Here is a 21,022-nt window from a genome sequence, read left to right on the forward strand (position 1 = left end):
TGCACCCCGGGCTGTGAGTCCGGGAAGCGTGGAGAGAGAGCTGGAAGGGGCATTTCCGGCCCCTGAACAAACAGAGGGCAGTTCATTAGGGAGACACAGTGTTGCATCGCAACGCAGGCTCCTGGGAGGTGCAGTGGGACAAACTGCAGGGCTGGGAGGGGGATGGGATCTTTTTAAAAATCTATTTATTTATTTGTTTATTTATTTATGATTTGGTGGGGGAGAGAGGGAGATCAATTTTTTACTTATGCATTCATTGGTTGATTCTTACATTTGCCATTACTGGGGACTGAACCCACAACCTTCGCGTATCAGGACGATGCTTTAACCAGCTGAGCTACCCAGCCAGGGCTGGGGCTCTTGACCTTCAGGGTCTCCTTTCTTCAGCCTCCCCCACGTCTCATCAGTCACCTGTCCTGTCCAAATGGCCCTTGAGCTGCTACACGTCACTCCCTCCTCACGACGTGGCTGGTCACGCCACCCTTGCCACTCTGCTGGATGGGTGTGGGTCTCCAAAACGACTTTCCTGCTGTGGAGCCCGCCCTCCCGCCCTCTCCCACCGAGAGCCAGGGTGGTCTTTCTAGAAAGCACCTCTGATCATGCCGCTCCGTGGCTGAAAGTTGTTCAGCCTCGTTCCCACAGACTGTATGTTCCAGTCACGCTGAGCTGGGCTTTTGTTGGTTTTGTTTTGTTTTTGATTTTTGCCACTCACTCATTCACTCACTTACTCAGTAAATATTCGGGGGGCTCTTGTTTGCCAAGCCTAGTTCTAGCTGGGAGACCAGTGAGCAAGACAGGCAAAGCCCTGCTTTCACGGAGCCCATATTCCAGCTGGGGGGCACAGACAGTGAATGAATGAGCCAGAAGACATCGGAGAATGACTCGGTGCTGTGAAGAAATCACACGTTTGACGTCGGAGTGATTGGGAGGAGGGAAGGCCTCCTGAGAAGGCCCCACGTGAGCTAGTGACCTGCGTGACAAGGAGCCGGCGCTCAGAGGGTCTGTGGAGAGAGCAGGGGCAAGGCCCTGCGGTGAGCTGGAAAGAGAGGACACTGGCGCGGCTGGAGACGAGAGGGTGCGGCAAGAGGGGGCCGATGGGGAAGGAGAGACGTGGGCTGTCCCCAGACTGGGGCGGGGGCCTCGGGGGCAGCAGGAAGGCATCGGGCACTGAGACAAACAGGGGGCCAGCGAGGTTCCCAGTGCGGGGGGAGGGTCTGCTGTGTGACTACGCAGGGTCAGTCGTCATCGGAGAGCCGGCCGTGCGGGGGCTGGACGGGAGGCACGTCGTCGTCCAGGCCTGTGGGGCCGGGGCAGTGGCAGTGGCGGTGGAGAGAGCAGTGCACTCGGGGCGTGCAGGGATGTGGCCTGGAGAGGCGTTGCTCTGGGCGGGAGGGGGAGCGACGCACGGAGGATGACCCCTGGGATTTGGCTCCAAGCGGCCGAGTGTGGGTGGCAGTGCCCTGTTAACAGCAGGGATGTCACAGGGGAGTGACGGGGGCCCGGGGTGACGGTGGAGGGGTCTGCCCCAGGGCTCTGCCTGGAGAGTGTGCCTTCCCCTCTAGGATTTAGCGAAGACAAGACATTGTCTCCCCCCACCCCCCACCCCCAGAAACCCGGCCTGAACTGCCAGGCATGCCGTGTGTCAGTGTATGGACGAGGCATCGCATGGTTTATGGTAATCGTCCGTCTGCGCGACTTCACTCTGACCCCAGCGGGGATGAGTGGGGACCTCGTCTGTCTCGCTCACTGCTGTATCTCCAGGTTCCTGACCCTTGGTGGCTCTTCGTGGGACTGTGCAGATTCGATGACAGGAGGAGTCCATGGAGGGCGGGGCTTCTCCCAAGAACATCACCCCATGAAAAGATAAGGAAGGAAATGAGGGATGTGCCAGCTGGCAGGCAGAGTCACGTAAGAGTTCCGTACGTGGGCTCAGGTGATCGGGGTTCGGGCTTCCGCTCTGCCCCTTCCTGCGGTGCAATCCTGGCTGACCCACTCCACTGAGCCTCAGTTTCCCCATCGGTAAAAGGAGAGTCGTGGTCTGGTTGCCGGGTAACGTCACTGTAGCGAATAACTCAGATGGCCAGGGTGGGAACATCTCTACGGCGTCTGTGGGAAAAGCACACGAGTGACTGTGGAACCTGAGAGGTTTGGGCAGGGCTGACTGTCATCTGCCTCCTCTGACGGTGTCACCGGCTTCTCTCTGGTCACAGCAAGCGGCTGGGAGGGCTTTGCAGGCTGTATCTGCACCATCGAGGATTGGATCTTTTTTTTTTTTTGCCTCCCCCTCGATCTCCCGGCTACAGGATGAGAGGAGAAGGTCCGAACTATAAAGGCTCGGGGACTACCTCGCAGAGGGACGCGAGAAGCTCTCTGACGCCAGATTGGTGGAAACACCAGAGGTCCTCATCTCAGAGTCCCCACGGATGGTTTTCAAAGTGAGACCCTTGAGCCGGCAGTATCGGTACCCCCCAGGCACTTGGTGAAGATGCAAAATCGTGCACCCCAGACCCAAGGTGTCAGAGACTTGAGGGTGGGCCCCACAACTGGTGTTTGAACAAGCCCTCCGGAGCACTGGGAGACAAGCTCAACTGGGAGAAGATCCCTCGGTCTAGAGCTTCCCGCCTCCATTACCTCAGTCCCTTCACGGGAGAGAGACCCGGGAAGTTCAAGTTCAGATGATGAGAGTCATCTTTTAGTCCAGGCTATTTGAAAGGTGTTCTGTAGAGCATCATTAGACACTAGATGATGTCTTAGCTGAACACTCGTGGTGAACGCCAGGTAACTTCGGTCCTGTGATCCACGTGAGTTTGAGAAATGCTGGGTTCCACAGCGCTCACGGCCTACTCCGCAGGACTCATCAGAGCCTTTGGTACCCAGTAAGATTTGCGAAATCCCACGGTGGGGGAATGTTGTGCAGTCCTCCTCAAGTTCACTGCCAGGTCGCGTAGCCCATGGCCCACTGTCTGGGAAGCACAGACCTGGTCCAACCTCTGCTCCGGTGGATGGTCCTGTCTACTCATTTCCGGTCATTCAGCCTTTCTTCCACAGCTTCTAGGTGGAGGGGGTTGTTGGTAACTGTTATTAGCTTCCCTTTCATTTCCTTCTACGCGCTTGAGCTCTGACCCCTGGAACCAACTAGGAAAAGTCTCATTTCTCTGCTGCCCGCCTGCAGCAGAAAGATAGCCGTCCACGCTCAGCCTCTCCCCGAGTCTCCATCCCGTCGATGCGGTCTGACTCCCGCAGTCCGAGGAGGACCGGGAGGTTGATTCTGTAAAACGGCTTCTTCCACGGAGGTGACCGCAAAGCACGCGCATCCCTCCCAGAGCTGACAGGTGTTTCAAGAATCTTCTGTTGCAATTTGTCCTCATTCCACCGGAGGCAGGTGGCAGTCCCACCTTCTGATGAAGAGCGGGGGCCGTCCCAGTCTCGCTCGCCAGCCTGCTCCGGTGGGGTCTCCTTCTGCTCCCCGGAAGGCTCCTCCCTCCCGCGCACTAGCTGTGCGGCTTAGAATAGGTAAAACGAAGGCACCCCCTCGCCCCGCCTCAGGCTCATCGGCACCTTGTGAACAACAGTTCCGACCTCACAGAGCTGCTGGGAGCACTGCAGTGACGTATGGGTTGGCTGCTATACCTGTCAGGGTGATCGCTTCGTGAGATGCACAAGTATCTAATCACTATCATGTTAGTTTGCACTCGAAACTAACATGATGACACTGTGTGTCAACTGTAATTGAAAGATTAAAAAAAGTTAAAAAAAAACCCAAAATGATATAGTGCAGGCAACTTGGCCAGCACAGCTCTTGGTGCATAGTAGGTCCTTTAAAAATGGTAGTTTCCTCGTTAACCTTTGGTAGTATGAGAGCCAGCAGCTCCCGCTATAATGTGAGAGGAGCTAGTTCAGATGTAAGACAGAGTTAATTCCCAGGTTCTGCACGCTGGTGGCACGCGGTTAGCTCAGGAGGCACCAAATCTAGGTGTCCTAGAAGGCCCCCTCGTGTGCCCATGGAGGTGGAGGAAGAGAAAAGTTTGCTTGACATCGTTTTCCTGGGTGCGTCCATGTTTCCCTCCACCCCTGGGTCAAGCCGTGTGGGTAACCCTCGCAGACTTAGCTCCTGCCTCTCCAGGCTCCCCAGCGCTGTGCCTGCACCCACAACTGGGCGGAGAAACCAGGGCAGACCTGGCCCCTCTGAACCCACACATGGATGGGAATGACGGAAGGATTGGGAAGGATCGCGAGGGCAGTTGTCTGGAGATAGGTTGAAAGCCAGGTGCTTTGCAGCGCATGAGGTTATCTAATGCTTCCAGCTTCCTTAAATCTGCCAACACGGGAGGTTAGAAAACTCATATAGCTCCTGTCACTCAAAAAGAAGCAGAGGGATGGGACGGCAGAAAGTTCTAGAATCAGAGTGTTGGAGGTCACCCTTCTACTGTGTGGTTTCTCTAGATGGAGACCATCCCTGGCTGCATCCTGGGGGGCTGGTCTGAGCCAGGTGGGCCTCCCCAGCTTCCCGCCACCTCCTCTGTCAGAGCCCATGGGGGCAGCTCCGCCTAACACAGGGCTGGAGGGGCCGAGGCTCATCTGTGTCTCAGACACGGAGCGAGAGGGAGGCAGGTCAGGGTAAGACTCCTTCTTTCCCCTCTTGTCACTGGGCTTTTGTTTCTCAAGCCTTTTTCCACCCAGGGCGGCCCTGGGCGGGAATGGAATTCTTGGGATGACAAGGCATTTCCCACCTCGCTTCATTTGGCCTGAGTCCAGGATGGGTGGTAACACGTAGTATTATCAGTCATGGCAGTTAGATCTGATACGTATTCAGGAGTTGATTCCTCCCACAAGTAGTTATTGAAGCAATATAGTCATTAAAAGTTTTACCAGCGTTATTGAGATAGGACTGATAAAAAACATTGTGCTCATTTAAGGTGTGCTGTGTGATGGTTTGACACATGCACATGTTGTGAGAATAGGTATTTAGTGCCAGGCCCTGCGCCAGGTGCTGGGCAGCACAGGGGTGAGGAGTTTCGCCCAGGCCTCTGCCTTCTCGGTCCCTGCATTCCAGTGGGGAAGACAGAGGGTAAGCGGATAAACACCGCCGGTCCCCATCATTCGCGGATTCCATGCTGCAAACTCGCCAACCTGCTACAATTTATCTGTGACCCCGAGATCAACACTTGCGTGGGCAGAGAGGTGAACGGTTTGAGCTCCCGGATATGCCCGTTCTCAGCCAAGGTCAGACAAGGTGACGCCCCGTCCCCTTGCTGCAGCAGTTGTGGTATAAACCAGCATCCTTTTTGTGTCTTAAATTTAGTGCTTGGTTTTTCATGTTTGTTTTTTTTTTTGGGGGGCTTTGTTTTTGGTGATGTCACTGGGCCTGGTGCTGAAGTGCTGGCTAGTGTTTCTAAGCACCAGAAACCTGGGGTGCAAATACCTTACGGAGAAAACGTACGTGCTAGATAAGCTTCGTTCGGACATGAGCTATAGTAGTGTTGGCCATGAGTTCCAAGTCAATAGAAATGCAATGTCTTTAAACAGAAATGCACCTAAGCAAGATTAGTTACGGGTGAGCTGACAAAAGTGTGAGCAGAGGCTCACGGGAACCTAACCTGAGTTCCCGCCAGGAGCAGCGGCTCAGTCTTCGCTGACTCAGTGTTCCTGGTGACCCTGTGGGACACGCTGACTGTGAAAACGAGAATTGACTCTATAACCAAATAATTCTACTGAACGGTAAGGGCTGTGAGGAAAACGAGGCAGAAGGAGGGCGTGGGGGGGGGTGAGCGAGCAGTAGGGTGATGAGAAGGATGGAAAACGAGGGAGGACCGTGCCCAGGACCACGTGGAGCCCAGAGGTCCTGCGTCCAGTGCACCGTGCCGTCCACCCTGCTCGCTGTCCATACGGGGCCTTGAGGAGATGCAGTGTGATGATGCTGCTGGTGGCCACGGCGGTGCAGACCCCTGCGGCCAGGGACACTGCGGTGTGCGGGGCTGGATCCAGTGACCACCGGCAGTGGAGCCCTGCGTGGGGTCGGAGTAGAAGACCGTATCCTGAGCCTTGCCCATCTCCTGGATTCCCCAGATTTGGGATTGTGGGGGTTTGGGCTCCAGTCAAGACTTCCAAAGCTTCCTGTTGCGCAAACACCCGAAGCACCAGACTCCTGCCCGGGGAGGTATGTTATTGCAATACTCCTGGTATACATTCTAACCGTGTTACTAATCAGGAAGGGCCTTTTTTTTCCGTTTGAAATGTCCAACAGACTGTGGCAACTGCTCTCTCTATTCCAGAGATTGGATGCATCCCAGTCGCAATTTTAATCGTACTTGACAAATAAAACACTGAATACTGTAAAAGAATATTTACATAGCGGACGGGAAAGATAATGGGTTTGGTGTTGGGTGGACCTGGAACTTTCTGGATGGGTGGACCTGGAGAAGGCCCTCATTTTTCTCTGAGGCTCAGTTTCCCCATCTGTAAAGGGGGCTGATAACACGTATCTCCGGGCGGCTGAGAGGATTAACTCAGTGCCCGGTGCCTGCTCCGTGGTCGGACTGCCAGCGTTTGGATCTTGGTCTTGGGCAAGCGTTTTGACTTCTCCAAAGCCCGAGTGTGTCACCAACCTCACAGGGTTATTCGTGAGAATCAATGAACTAAGGCCCGAGGATGAGGGGGGTGGGGGGGAGGTGTGGTCCACGGTGAGCCCTCAGTGAGCAGGAGCCGTGGCCGTTCCTAAAAACGGTTGTTAAGTGCTCACTGGGATGGTCGTAACAGTAACAATGAACGAGGAGAATCACGAGAGTTGGCCGGGATGTGAGCAAACGGAACCCTCGTGCGCCACGGGTGAGATGGCCCAGCCTCCGCGGAAAGCAGTTTGCTGGCTTCTCAGAAGGTTAAACCAAGAATAAACATGCGACCCAGCGATTCCACCTCGAGGAATTCACCCAGAAGAATCGAGCAGCTGTTCACACACACGCTTGTGCACAGAGGTTCCTTCCTCACAGCCAGGATGTGGACAGCAGTGCCCGTGAGCTGATGCGTGGGTGAACATCGTGCGGTCTCCCCGTAGAAGGGAACATTATTCAGCCATAAAAAGGACGAGATTCTGAAACGTGCCACAGCACGCGTGGGTGAGCCTTGAGAACACGTTGCAAGGTGAGAGAAGCCAGTCACAAAAGGCCACGTAGTGTGTGATTGCGCTTGCACGAACCATCCCGAACAGGCGGATTCCCAGCTGGGAGCAAGGGAGTGTGGAATGGCTGCCTGATAGGTACGGGGCTTTCCTCTGGGGTGACGGACACACCTGGAAATTGGTAGAGACACCACTGTGAATGCACTCAAGGCCACCAAATTCAGCAGTTTCAAATGGCTCATGTGAATTTCCCCTCCACAACAACATTAGGAGAAAAAGAGCTTTGTTAAAACAAAGGCCACCCAGAAGTTGCTGACTGAAGGTCGATCTGGGCAGATCTCCTGGGGGAGAATAAAACCGCAAATGCCTTGTGGAGCAGGACCCGGGCAGCATTACCGGGTCAGAGCCCGAGCTCCCTGCCCCGTCCCATCCCCCCAGATGACTGGCCTGCAAAGCCCCGGGGTCAGCGCATTAGTTTGGTTCCACTTGGAGACGCCCTGGGGCGGGGACGATGCTCAGCGGGACCTCAGTTCGGCCCGATGCCAAGTTCATTAACGAGGCCTTGAGATTCTTGCCAGTGCTGAATTGCTTTGGCCACTCTGCGTTTTCCATTTGTCCTTCTTTTTGAAGTTCATCACAGACAAGACACTGGAAAATTCTTTCTGGATTTTAGAGCTCACCCTTTCAGGGATTGTGGCTAAAATGACAGTTGTATTTGACTTTCGGGATGGGGGTCAGAAGGCATTGTTTCTGGGGGTGATTGAGAGGCCTGTGTACAAGGGTTCAGCCTTCCAAGGCACTTCCGGAGGGGTCTCTCGTTCCCTGAGGGGCTGGGGAGGCTCCCGAGGGAGCCGTGGAGTGAGGGACACACACTGCGCCACCAACTCACGCGGCGCGACCCTGCGCGACTCCGCCTCTTAGCTCATCCTCCGTCTCCCCCGCTGCGAAGTGGGGATGATACCGAATTTCCTTCACAGGGCCCCGTGAACGTAATGCGAAGTGATGTGTAGAAAACCCTGAGTAGACCGTCTGGCACATAATAGGTGATCAATAAACAGTACCTGTCATTAGTGTTCATAATCATCGTTCTTGCTCCTATTTTGTGTGTGGGTGTGTGTGTTACCAGTGACTCCAGTCAGACATTTTCAGCCAGCATCTCAAAGTTCTGTTTCTTGCCCCCCAAAGTATGAGGATCAGAGTATAAAGCTCACTTTTCTGTTCCATCAATGACTTCAGTCTAATGTATTCAAGCAGCACCTAAGAGTCCCCCTTTCTCACTGTGAAGTTTGGAGGATTAAACTAACAGGTGCTTTGAAATATTCATGAATGTTAACAAGCAGCAATGATTCTGGAATCACAGTCTCTGCACCAGCCCCGTCTCTGAAGGGCTAAAGCGTCTGCACCTCCGATGCTGGCTCCGAAATTCCGACAGATTTCTAAGCCACACATGCGCCTGTTTATACGGTTTGAATGGGAAGGGACAAAGGAGGCAGCCACTTGCCTAGACTTTTTGAAATCCTTTTCTTCCTTGAAAATGCCTTTTATTTCTCTTGGTCCCTTATCAGAGAATGTCACAAGAAAAAAAAATAAAAACCCTACACCTTGAAATGTCTTTAATCAATCCTCAGACCTTTCATGTCTCCCAGCCTGTTCCTTTCTCCCCGCCCCTCTCAAGATGGGAGAGAAAATGGTTCTTGCGAAATGGATGACAAGATAGCGAGGGTTACGATTAATAACCGTCAGAGCACCTTGGTCCACGCCTCCCCTATTTAAAATGAAGAATCACCCCGTCCCCTCAGACTTTATTAAAAGGAGGATCAAAAGGGACAGGGGAAGAGCTGATATAATGCAGCCCATCAGCCCATCAGCGGGGCGTCTGAAGCTCCGGCGGAGAGGAGCCGGAGCTCCGTCAGCGGGGCCGCTGGCAATTTGGATGATGAAATCGGGCTCTTGGCCTCTCCCCCGCACACCTGTGATTTTGAAATGCAGGGGTGGAGAGGAGGCGATGGGGTGGAGAGAGGGGGACTTGGCACAGGGGGAAAGCTTGTCTTCTCTGCTCACCTCTCAGCCTGTGGAATGACTTTAGGACGGGGATGCTCGGGGCGACTCGGTGCTTCCTTGAGTCCAGTGGGGGGTGTGTGTGTGTGTGTGTGTGTGTGCGCATGCGTGAGTGAAAGGACTGTGGGCTTAGCGGGCAGTGGGTCCCAGCTTACCTGCAGGTTACTACCACCGAAGGGACTTCAGCCAGCCCCTATCCCTCACCCACAACTCATTTAGAGATGAGTCAATGGCCCCTACCTTACTGGGCAGGTGAGCTAAAGCCCCGACCAGCACCTGGCAGGTGTCCTCCAAGTGCTAACTTCTGCGTCACAGCCCCCCAGTCTGTATTCGATAAATGTCGTTGACAGAAAGTTCCGCTTCCCAGGGCTACTGTGACAAAGCCCCCACAAACTAAGTGGGGTAACACCACAAGCTGGTATTTTCTTATTGTTCTCGGGGCTTGAAGTTTAAAGTCAAGGGGTCAGCGGGGTCACGCTCTCTCAGAAGGCTTGGGGGAGAGTCTGTCCCTTGCCCCTCTCCCAGCAGCCCTTGCTGTCCCTCGGAGCTGTATCACATGACCTCTGTCTCCATCTTTCCACGGTGCTCTTGTCTGTGCATCCTCTCCTTTTCGTATAAGAACACCATTCACTGGGTTTCGGTGCTCCATGATCCGGTGTTACCGCCCCTTAACACGATTACATCTGCAAAGACCCTCACTGCAAACAGGGCCACCTTCTCGGGTCCTGAGGATTAGGACTTCAGCATGTCTTTTGAGGAGCGATAATTCAACCACAGTAAAGGCTCAAGGTCAGGGACATAGGCACTGGATGCAAGGCACTCAATGTGCATGTGTGTGTGTTTAATCCTCAGCAGCATCGCAGGCTGGAGATGGCCGTACTCTCGTTTTACCTCAGCATTCATGCAGCTGTGGCGGTGTGTCTGAGACTTCGCTAAATGCTCTACTTGTGTGGTTTTATTTAATCTCCAGCACAACCCTCGGGGAAAGCTCGGATGTTATCCCCGTTTTACAGACAGAGAAACGGAGTCACAGTGAGGAAAAGTGGGGGCAGGTTCGTGTTGCAAAGCTCAGGGTGTTCTGCGAGTGTAAAAACTCCTACTTTCCCTTGTGGTGCTGGCGTCTGCTGCAGTCACAGGCCGTTTGCACACGTGTACACTCTTCAAGTGGGGGATGGGGCCGTGCCGCCACAGTCTCGAGACTTACAGTGAGGGTGGCTAACATGTATGGGGCGCCAACTGTATGCCAGACGCTGCTCAGCGCATCGCTTGAGTTATTGCATCTGACCCTCGTATTCCCCGGACGGAGGTCCTCTTTCTGCCCCATTTCGCAGGTGAGAACACTAAGGCTCAGAGAGGGTAGCCGCATGCTCAGGGTCACACAGCCAGGAAGCGGAAGAGCCAGAAGCAGGGCGAAGTCATCTGACTCCACGCTGGCTCTCCTAGCCAGCGGTCGATGGTCTTCAGTAAATGCTCTCTGTCACAGATCCCTGGGCCCTGGCTGTCGAGGTGGCCCAGGTCCTGGGTTTGATTCCTGGCTCTCAGCTCTCATCCCGGGCATGTCTTCACCTGTGAGCATCCATTTCCTCATCTACCAAAGCAGAGATCAAAACGGCGTTTTGCATGCAGGGTTACAAAAATCAAGTGAGATGTAAAACAGCCCCAGTACAAAAAAAAGTGAAGAAAGCAGATGACAAACCATTAAATAAGGTCTTACGGTATTTCTTAAAAAAAAAAAAAGTGCAGAAGACCATCTGGCAGCCTCCACAGCCAAATAGTGACAGGAGCCATGGCTGTGGGACGATGTTGCCTTTTCCTTCTCTGAATTTTCTATGTTCTCTAATGAATATGTAACAGCCAACGGAGTTGTTGTAATAAAAAAAGGGGCGGTGACGCAGTGTCCGTGGAAGCACGTCACACACTGCCGGGCGCTCTGTGGAGGAGTGCGTTACGGTCGGTAGTGAGTGCTGTTGTCACTGCTCGTCGTCGGCTGTGAGTTGGAATTCATCTCTGCTCCGAATCTCCCGTCTCGGCCCGTGATGGGAGGGCCCACGCGATCGCCTTCAGCCAGGTCCCACTGTGTCTTCCTCCAGGGACCTCCGGGGACTCCTCTCCATCTTTGCTGTCACCTCCCAAGTTGGGGCCAGCATCATCTCTCACCTGGAGCCCTGAGCCGTCCGTGCCCAGGCAGCAGCTCAAGTGATGTCTGAGCAGGCAACTACAGACCAAAACCTTTAGTGGGTTGAACTTGGTATAAAAAAAATTCACGTTGCACCTTGGTCCATGGGTCTGGAGCCTCCCCCCACCCACCGAGCCACTTGCCCCATTGTCGCCTTTGGGAAGGCACCTGCCCCAGCTCAGCTGGCAGTGGAGCCTGTGCGTTTGGCACCATGGGTCTCCCGTGCTTCTCCTCCTCTCAGCACAGGCGGCGGAGAGGGGCCGCACGGGGCAGCTCGAGAGCCGGCACCCAGAGCCCGGGTTTGTGTCTGCACCGTCCGGCGGCGAGGGAGCGAAGGAATGCTAGCCCGTGGTTGGGTTCATTTTCACGTGGTGATTTAGCTTTTGTCAGGCCTGAAAACCTCTTATTCGTGACAGTGGGGATTTGTCTCGTGTTTTCATTTTTACCCCAATATGGCGTCATAAGACTGAAAAAAAATGCCCCTTCCCGTCTCTATGCTTTTGTCCTTAATGTCCTCCTCACCTCTCCTTACTGCTGCCGTAATCTCGTCCTGGTGGTGATCCCTTGTCATCAGACATCACATCTATCTATCTATCTATCTATCTATCTATCTATCTATCTCTATTTATTTATTTAATTGTTGTTCTATTACAGTTGTCCCAATTTTCCCGTTCCTGTCCCCCCGCCTACTCCCCTCCCACAGATGAGCCCTACCCTGTTGTCCGTGTCCCTGGGTTCGTGTCCCTGGGTCATTGGGTCATTCATACCTGTTCCTTAGCCAGTCCCTTCCCCTTCTTTCCCCCGTTACCCGCTCCCTCCTCTCTGGTGGAGGTCAGTCTGTTCCTTGTTTCCATGCCTCTGGTTCTATGTTGCTTGTTTATTTTTGTCCATTAGATTCCTCTTACAGGTGAGATCGTATGGTGTTTGTCTTTTTGCCTCCTGGCTTATTTCACTGAGCGTAATGTTCTCCAGTTCCATCTATGCTGTCTCGAAAGGCAGGAGCTCCTTCTTTCTTTCGGAGAGCCACCAGGTTGTTGCGTGTGTCAGGAGTTCATCCTGGTTTCTGCGGCCGAGTCACGTCCCGATTTGGTTGCTCATTCGCTGTTGCCAACACTCCTGTTGTCCCATCGTTCTGTTTGCTTCCGTCCCGGAGCTGACGACCAGCTGGAACCCTTTCACGGTGTGTTTTCTGGTGTACCATGTTTCTCCGTGAGCAGAACGGAAGCTTAGGGACCGGGGCCTGGCCTTCTCCGACCACAACACCTGGCACGCTCAGAAAGTGTGTGCTGGATGCACACCTGGTTGACACACAGTGGCGATCAGTGGTGGAACGGCGGTCTGGCGTAACCGGGGGTGAACTTGACTTTGCAGAATTTGTGTATCTTACAAGGGGGTTAGGTATTAACATTACTATGTATGGGAAAGGTTATCCTTGAAAATATCTTCCTTTAAATCACCTTGAAAGTGTTGAAATTAGAACCCTTGGAGGCTTTAAAGACTAGAATTAACTTTGCTTTTCGGGAGATTTGGGTTGTGGGCTCCCCAACCCTGGGACAGCAGAGGACAAGGCTGTCGAATGCAACTTTCGGTGAGAAGGCCAGCAAAGCGGTTTCCTTCTCTCTTTGGAGGGGCCAAGTGGTAGAATTTATATAAATGTGCGTACCGCGTAGTGTGCATATGCCGTCACGTGTGTAGTGTGTATAGAGTGTAATATACACACGTGCCTATGTGTGTACCCACATGCGTTGTAACGCACCTGGCTTTCTCACGGCTCACCCGTGTCTCTCTGCTCCTTTGTCCCAACTCAGGCGGCAACCTTTCCAAACAAGACTGGGCCATCCAGTGGCCCACCACGGAGACGGGGAAGGAGAACAACCCAGTGTGCGCGCCGGAGCCCACCCCGTGGATCCGCACCCACCTCTCCCAGAGCCCCAGGGTCCAGTCCAAGTGCACCCAGCACTACTGTCACGCCAGCCCCGCCCCCGGGGCCCCTGTGTACACCCACGTCGACCGGCTCACCGTGGACCCCTACCCGGGCCTGTGCCCGCCGCCACCCCTGGAGTCGGGCCACCGTTCCCTGCCCCCGTCGCCCCGGCAGCGGCATGCCGTCCGCACCCCGCCGCGCACCCCCAATATTGTCACCACCGTGACCCCGCCAGGCACGCCGCCCGTGAAGAAGAAGAACAAGCTGAAGCCCCCGGGGACCCCGCCGCCCTCCTCCAGAAAGCTGATCCACTTGATCCCGGGTTTCACGACCCTGCATCGGAGCAAGTCCCACGAATTCCAGCTGGGCCACCGCGTAGACGAGGCGCACACACCCAAGTGAGTACACGGGGGATGGGGGGCCCTGGGGCAGTTGAGCCTGGGGCTGTGAGGGGCTGCCCACCTCCGAGGCCCCAGGACCCTCCCAGCTCAGGGGAACCTGAGTAGACGTGTGTTTCCTTCCCCCAGCTCAGTGAAAGGTCTGTAAGAAAGTAAAGAGCATGGAATTTTCCAGAAACGCCCCTCCTTACTACTCTTACTACAGCTTGCAAGGGTCTGCAAATTATAATCTGGGGGCTGAACCTGAATCTGTTGCCACACAGCCAAGTTCATGTCTCATGCATAGCGTGTGGCTGCTTCCCTGCTGTGATGGCGGAGTTGGGTTTGGCCAGCAAAGCTGAAACGTGCCACCTCCTGCAGGGTCTGCCTTAGCGCTGCCCCTAGACTCGGGGTGGGGGGGGGGTGAGCCACACGGGCAGCCTGACATCTTCCAGCAGCCACGTTCACGAGAGTAAAAGGAAGCAGATGACAGGCATTCCCATAACCTGATATCAACGTACCGTTACAGGTAGAAGCCATGTGCAGTGTTATCACGGAGGTGGTTTGCGGTCTGTTTTCCTACTAAGTGTTCAAGTGCTAGCGTGTATCTTACACTTGCAGCTCACCTCAGTTTGCACTGCCCGCATTTCCAGTGCGGGAGGGCTGCGTGGCTGAGTGGCCACTGTGCTGGACAGCTCTGGACCGGCCCCGTGCACAGGACGTGCTCAGCATGATAACTGAGATGCATGCCCGGGCCTGCTGGGTCTCAGGGAGACCCTCCGTGGCTCAGGGAGTGGAGGTGTGGAGGGTCAGAGCCGAGCACACCATATGGGAGTTCAGGGTGGGGGGATGTCCCGAAACGGGGTGCAGTGTGTGGCTGGCTCCGGTGGGGGGATCTTGCCAGCAGAGGGTGGGTGACGTGGTATCTGTGGCTGCGTGCTGGCTAGTGAGAGGGATGGGGCAGGCCTCTGCCAGGTCCCTCAGAGGCGACGGTGGCCTGGGTCCCTCGCAGTCTTTTGAGGGTCTCAGTGTATAAAAAAATGGAAGCCATGCCAAACAGAGTTACAGAAGTGGGTGGCATGTTTGAAATATTCACATTGAACAAGATTGTGGTCAAGTCTCAGATAAAATGACTATATTTAATCTCATTAGGAGATACAGTAAGGAGTTGCCTCACCTTCCCCTCCTGCTGGGAGCGCTGCCGCTGTGATGTGTGGGAACAGTGGGGAGTGTGTCCTTGTGTTTCCAGTGCTGTGGGGGTGCCCACTGAGGGCTGAGGCCAGCCAGACATTCCATGGGCATCCTCGGGTGAGCCAGAGGCAGGCAGGGCTTCATCAGGTGTCTCTTCTGGGGTCTTCAGGGGCTGCTCTGCCTCGCCCTCACCTCCAAGTGACAGTTCAGGTACAAGGTGATGAGGTCCACCGTAAGCAGGTGTGGGAATCATCGTGGCTTAGGGGACAGTGGCCCCTGTCACAGCTCCATCAGTGAAGCTCCCAGGGTCCCCTCAGGGGTCACACCCAGTTATAACAAGGGTCCCCGAGGCTGTGGATTCCTCTTCGGGTACTCCAAGTTCATACGGAGACCTCCCAGTCCCCCTGCAGCCCACCCTCCCGGGGCAGTTCCACCATGAGCGGTGTGGTGCACTGACACTGTGGACTCTTCCCCTTCAGGGACGTGCAGAGGCTCAGAGCCAGGAAGTCAGCCCAAGGTCAAATTCCCCGTGTTTGCGGGAGGTGAAAAGATCGTGGTCGCCCTCCTCCACGGCTTCTCTTTAAAATTTGTTATGTGGACTTGTCGCCTGTTCACACTGAATTCCGTCTTATTTTGGATCAGTGAGGTCTTTAACAAGGCCTTTTATAACTTACATAAATAATATATAATTTATCATTCTTTGTAGCGTGATGCTTATCAGGTTTTCTTACATGAAATACTGACATCGCTTTGCATAAGGAAGTTCTGTTTCCAGCAGCCCCATTCAGCACGGACGGGCGCTTCCCCTCTGAAATTCCAGGCCCTCTTTCCATCAAGCCCCTGAATCGTTTAGACCTGGGATGAGTCCAGTGAGACTCATTTAAAATAAGGTTGGCTTTCTAAATAGCAAAGGGATCGTCTCTTAGTACCTGCCCCAGACGCTTTGAAAACACCACTGATGAGTCATGCATTGCCACATTCCCCCTGACACAGCAGCCCTGCACTTCCGCCGTGGACGATGATTAGCTCAACGGGGGGGCTTATTGTGAATCATCGTGAGTCACTGTGGTGAGCTGGCTGCGAGCTGGGTGACAGGGCATTTTCTTGGAGGTGCCTTGTGATTTACAAGGAGCCCCGGAGGATACTGTTCTGGTGAGGTTTGCCCCGATGGATGGCGTGGGGAGCCATCTTGCTCACCCAGTGCCTGCCCCTGTGGCAATCTCCTTTGAAGGAGTTGGGAGTTTTCTGGGAGCCAAAGTGGGTCCCGTTTCTGCTGCCAACTAGCCTCGTGACCGGAAGCAGGTCATGCTGGATGTCACTGCAGCTTTGGTGACAGATGCTGGGCACACCAAGGTCCTACCTTCAGGACCTGTGTCTCCGCGTTGGGGGCTTTCTTGGACCAGCGGGGCGTGGCAGGCGGGAAATGCCTGGGAGTTTGCGCCGCCAGGAGCTAGCCTCCGCCGGGGAGGGGCAGGCGGCGGGGCATCAGTGTGCCCTCAGGGGGGCCCCCCTGCCATGTGCTCTGCACGCTCTCACGGAGGGTCCTCAGCAGGGCCCAGCCCCGTTGTCCACGGCGGTCCAGCCCCTCCCATAACACCTTCCTTCTGGGCATTCCTTCCTTCCCTGCCTCAATTCCCCCCTTTGTCATACTTCCAAGACCACCTCCCAAATACACTGCTTGCACCCCAAAACCTCCGTCAGGGTCTGATTTGGGGGTAACTCAAATGAAGACAGGATTGAAGGTCATCATGGATATGATGACGTTAAGCTCTATACATAAGCTGTATGGGCACACTGTCATTGAATTAAAAGATTTATTGAATTTTGTACTAATCCGAATGATAGCTGTCACTTACTGTATTGTTCTGCTTATTGTATGCTGGCGCTTTGCAGGGTTTATTTAATCTCCCAACATCGCGTTTTGTAGGCCAGGAAGTTGTTGGCTTGTCTAAACTTCCCCAGACCAGTTAAGTACCGGAGTTGGGGATCTTGCTTCTCCCAAGTCCATGGTGGCCCTGAGGGATGGCCTGGGCCTGTGTCCTGGGTGGAACCTGAATCCCACGGACATTTCCTGGGTCCCTGCCATGGACCAGGCGCTGGGGCACAGAAATGAGTGTGGAGGCAAGCCCCCTGCTCCGTGTCAGGCGTGCTGGGGCAGAGAACGATGGGGTGTCGACAGGTTTGGCCACTTGACATTTCTGAATAAACAAGGGAATGTTTCTCTTCCCCGAAGAGGAGGGGACAGGGTCCAGGAAAACGGAAGTGAGTCAGTGACACTGGGTGGCGTTTTACCGGGGTGCTGTGGGACGTGTTTGAGTTGGCTGGGCACAGAGGACAGGGAGAGATTTCAGTGCCCATCCTGACCCAATGCAAGTGACCAAAGGCAGGTGTGGCGTGTCTGGTGCCTGTGAGGGTGGCCGTTCCTTTCCAGTTCCCATGGCAGGCATTTGCCACAGGCTCTGGTGCGACTTCAGAGTCCTTCTCCACCCAGCGCTCTGGGAAGGTCAGCACCAGTCAGTCTAAACGGGAACGTTGCCCTGGCTGGCGTAGCTCTGTGGATTGAGCTCGGGCTGCGAACCAAAGTGTCACAGGTTCGATTCCCAGATGGGGCACATGCCAGGGTTGCAGGCCACGGCCCCCAGCAACCGCACATTGATGTTTCTTTCTCTCTCTTTCTCCCTCCCTTCCCTCTCTAAAATTAAATAAATAAGATCTTTTAAAAAATAAAAATAAATAAGTCACTAGATAAAAGGTCAATAAAAAAATTCATTAAAAAAAAAACTGGAACATTGGATGAATCTGATTTCTGTCCCTTCTTCTCAAAGTCCTCCCTTCTGTGGATGAGAGCCAGTGAGTCTGCTGCTGGTGGCATTGTGACTTAGACTGTGAGACAAAGGTGGGTAGGAAAAAGCGGGGTGAGGGTGGAGGGTGTCACCCTTAAGCTGTGACATACGTTTCTTAGCTACTGTCCCAGGGCGCCCCGAGGTTTTCTGGGGCTGTGATCATCTCGTAGACACGCTTTCCCTGAGTCATCCAGGGGTGTCGTCCCACAGGCCTGTCGTTCATGCCCATCAGGGGCTGCTTAAGGGCCGCAAGTGAAACGAGACATTTTGCACAGCGCTGGGATCTTGCCTGGACAGTTACAGTTACTGTTATTGCCGCCATCAAAGGAAGAGAGTTAGAGTCCGACTCAAGATCCAGGGGCCTCACGTTCAGGAGGCTGCAGGGCTTCTGGAGGGGGGGTGTCTTCTGGGGGGCCTCCTTCACCGAGTAGAATTTATGGCCCCCCGTTCTCTCTCTCCGTGGCCATCATGCTGAGTTGTGGCGTCTGCCCCTTCCCGCTAGGCCATGGGCGGGCGCCAGCCTTCTGGGAGGGGATGTCACTTGGCAGGCAAATTAAATGCCTGAAGTCCAGTCACTCTGGAGGGTGGTGCGCTTTCTGGAAAAGACGAAGAGGAAGGCCCTGTTCTCTGTCTTGATTTTTTGACTGACTTGATGGGATTTGAAACGACCCTTTTAGCGTGATGAATGGGGAGACAGGAGCGTTCCTTCCGGGGCCAGCCCCTCCACTGGGCACTGGCTGCCGGACGGCAGCTCCAGTCATGGAGGGCGGCTGCCCGGCGCTTTGATTTAAGATAATGGGACCAGGATGTCAGTGTGATATCAGCGCGGAGTGGAGCCGTCGCACTCCGGAAACAGGCCGTCAGGGAGGCCTCGGGAAGCCAAGACCGAGCACAGGAACAAGGCTGGGGACAGCCCAGACTCCCCCGGAGCCTCCAGAAGCCAGAGACCACAATGGGGAAGCTGTTCCAAGCCCCGTGTGAGGCCTCGGAGTGCCAGGCGTCTTGGTAGCCACACAAAAATGTCGCGATTGTCCTTCAATAGGGCACTTGTGGGTTCCCTGCTGGGTCAGGGGCCAGTCCTGGGCCCACCCCAGAGGGAAATCAGGCCCCGCCTGGCACTCTGTAGCCCGTCGTGCCAGATGGAAGGGTGTGATCACTGAGCTGTACTCATTCATTCATTCATTCATTCATCATACATCTTTACCGACCCGGGACGAAGTCCTACAGGGATTCGCTGGTGAACGGCTGACCTGCTTTCCGGGAGTTCATGGCTGAGAAGGAGAGGATGCTCGGTCAGGGGACCTGAACAGGAACGTGTGCTGAGCAGGATAGAGAGGGTCGTGGGGCCTGCTCTGGGGGCGTCAGGAGGATTTAGAGCATCAGCCCGACTTGGGACAGCCCCAGCCCCAGCTGTTTGGTGAAACTTCCCTCTCTTCCCCCTGCATCTGGCTGGGGAGCCCCCACTTCTCCAGGAAATGTTCTGAGGCTCCTTCGTTCATCGGACAGACCCGTTCTCGAGCCTTCTCTGTTCTCTCGGTCCATCCCAGAGCCCCTGGCGGCCATGTGGACTCCTGACCGGGTCACCAGCAGCCTGAAGGGGTTGTACTCTGGCTAGTGGTTTTATTGGGCGCTCTGGCTCGGCAGCAAAACTCCCACACCTCTGTTCATTCGTTCTGCAAATTTACTTTTCAGTGCTTTTGATGTGCAGGGTCCGTGTGAGAAGCTTGGAGTGCAGAGTTGCCAAAAAAAAAAAAAAAACAGCCTTCTCAAGGAGTTCAGGGTTTGGAAGAGAAAGACTGAAAACATTCAGTGGATAACTCAGTGGGGAAAGGCCTGGAGCAGAGAAAGGAAGACTGGGGAGGAGGGAGCTCCCTGAGGATCACCTAAATCATTCAGGGAAATCAGAGACGGCTTCCTGGAGGAAGCGTCCTCAGGACAAGGGTCAGAAAATGTTTCTTGTAAGAAGCCAGGGAGTAACTACATCAGGCTGTGCCATCCTGTGGTCTCTCTTGCAGGCACCCAAGCCTGTAGGGAAACCAGCCATTGGCGATAGGCGAATGAATGGGCGTGGTGGTCTTCCAGTAAGTCTTTGTTTATAAACACAAGTGCTGGGCGCTTGGGCCTTCCGGTTGTAGTGCGCCATGCCTGACCTAAGATGAGATCCAAAGAGCGAGCGGGAGTTGGCCAGGTGAAGAGGGAGGGAGGAGAGTGCAGGCAGGCAGAACAGCGGCCGGCTGGGGCTGGGGACGGAGAATGGCTGGGTGTGTGGCTGGGTGTGGGCTGAGGAAGAGGAGGAGCTGCGGGGCAGTGTGGGGTGCATCCCCGGGTCTGTCAGCAGGGCCCCTCTGGAAGGGCGCTCTCCGTGTGGACGGGCACGACTTGCTCTGTGTCATTTCAGCTGATACGGTTTTTGGCCTCGAGGCCTCAGTCCAGGTGCTTGGAGCCCTTTGTTCCTGTTTTCTATTAATTAATTCTTCCAAGTACGCAGCGCCGCCTTCCAGGACACAGGCGAGCGTGGCTCCGGTGACCCGGCTGAGCAGCAGTCCCCAGGAGGCTCTGCCATCTGCTCCCGGTGGCTGGTGGCCCCGCCTAGTGCCGCTCGCTTCCCGGAGCTCGCGTCACCTCCGGGGGGCCTCCTGGCCTGCAGCCCCGCCGGGGGCCCTGGTGGCCTCTGTAATTTAGAATGAACGTGGCCGGGGGCCGTCTGGTCACTGTCAATGAGCTCTCCTCCTCCCGCTCCCCTCAGGCTGGAGGTATTTACTAACTGGAATTAACAGAGGAAGAATAAAAATATTAATAACTCGCTAGGCCTTGAGCCAGGCCCCCTTCCACCGTGTTGGGCTCCCAGAAGCTGCAAGGGAGGCAGGCCAGGTTAATTTTCTAGAGGGGGGCGCTTCGTGGTTTTCCCAGAGCTGGCCCTGCCTTCCAGCCCCAGTCGTGTCTCAGGGTCACAGTTCGTACATCAGACAGACGGCCTCTCTGGGTCCGTCAGCTGAATCAGCCCCAGGGAGAGAAGACACCTCCTCACCAACCTGGACTTGAACCTTTGAGTCCGGGTGGGGCGCACCTAGGGGGCGGTCACGGAGCTGGGTCCGGGTGTCATCTCCTGGGACCTGAGGTTGGCACCAGCTTGGATTCCACTTTGCAAGGTGTTGAGGCTTAATCCTTTGTTTTCAGTGACTGTGATGGCAGAGGTTGGGCCGGGGCGGGGGGCGGGGGGGAGGCTAGCTAAGAGGTGTGTTCTCTGCCCAGGGAAGGCACAGGGTCATTGTCTTATGTCCTTTGTTTTGTACAAGGTCTGAGTGTGTGGACTTGAGAATTTCCCAGTCTACAGAGAGC

The 21,022-nt window shown here is 54.9% G+C and overlaps 1 protein-coding gene across 1 annotated transcript in view; it reads left to right on the forward strand.

Moving 5' to 3' along the window:
• The window catches only part of KSR2 (kinase suppressor of ras 2), a 268,843-nt gene that overhangs the window by 99,639 nt on the left and 148,182 nt on the right, over positions 1-21,022 (forward strand). Inside the window, exon 4 of the mRNA XM_045843859.1 lies at positions 13,157-13,670. Within this exon, the coding sequence (XP_045699815.1) occupies positions 13,157-13,670 (514 nt within the window). The remainder of the gene's footprint in view (positions 1-13,156; positions 13,671-21,022) is intronic.

Source organism: Phyllostomus hastatus, unplaced genomic scaffold, assembly GCF_019186645.2.
Source record: "Phyllostomus hastatus isolate PE091 unplaced genomic scaffold, TTU_PhHast_1.1 phas_contig_1162, whole genome shotgun sequence".
NCBI classification, from domain to species: Eukaryota; Metazoa; Chordata; class Mammalia; order Chiroptera; family Phyllostomidae; genus Phyllostomus; species Phyllostomus hastatus.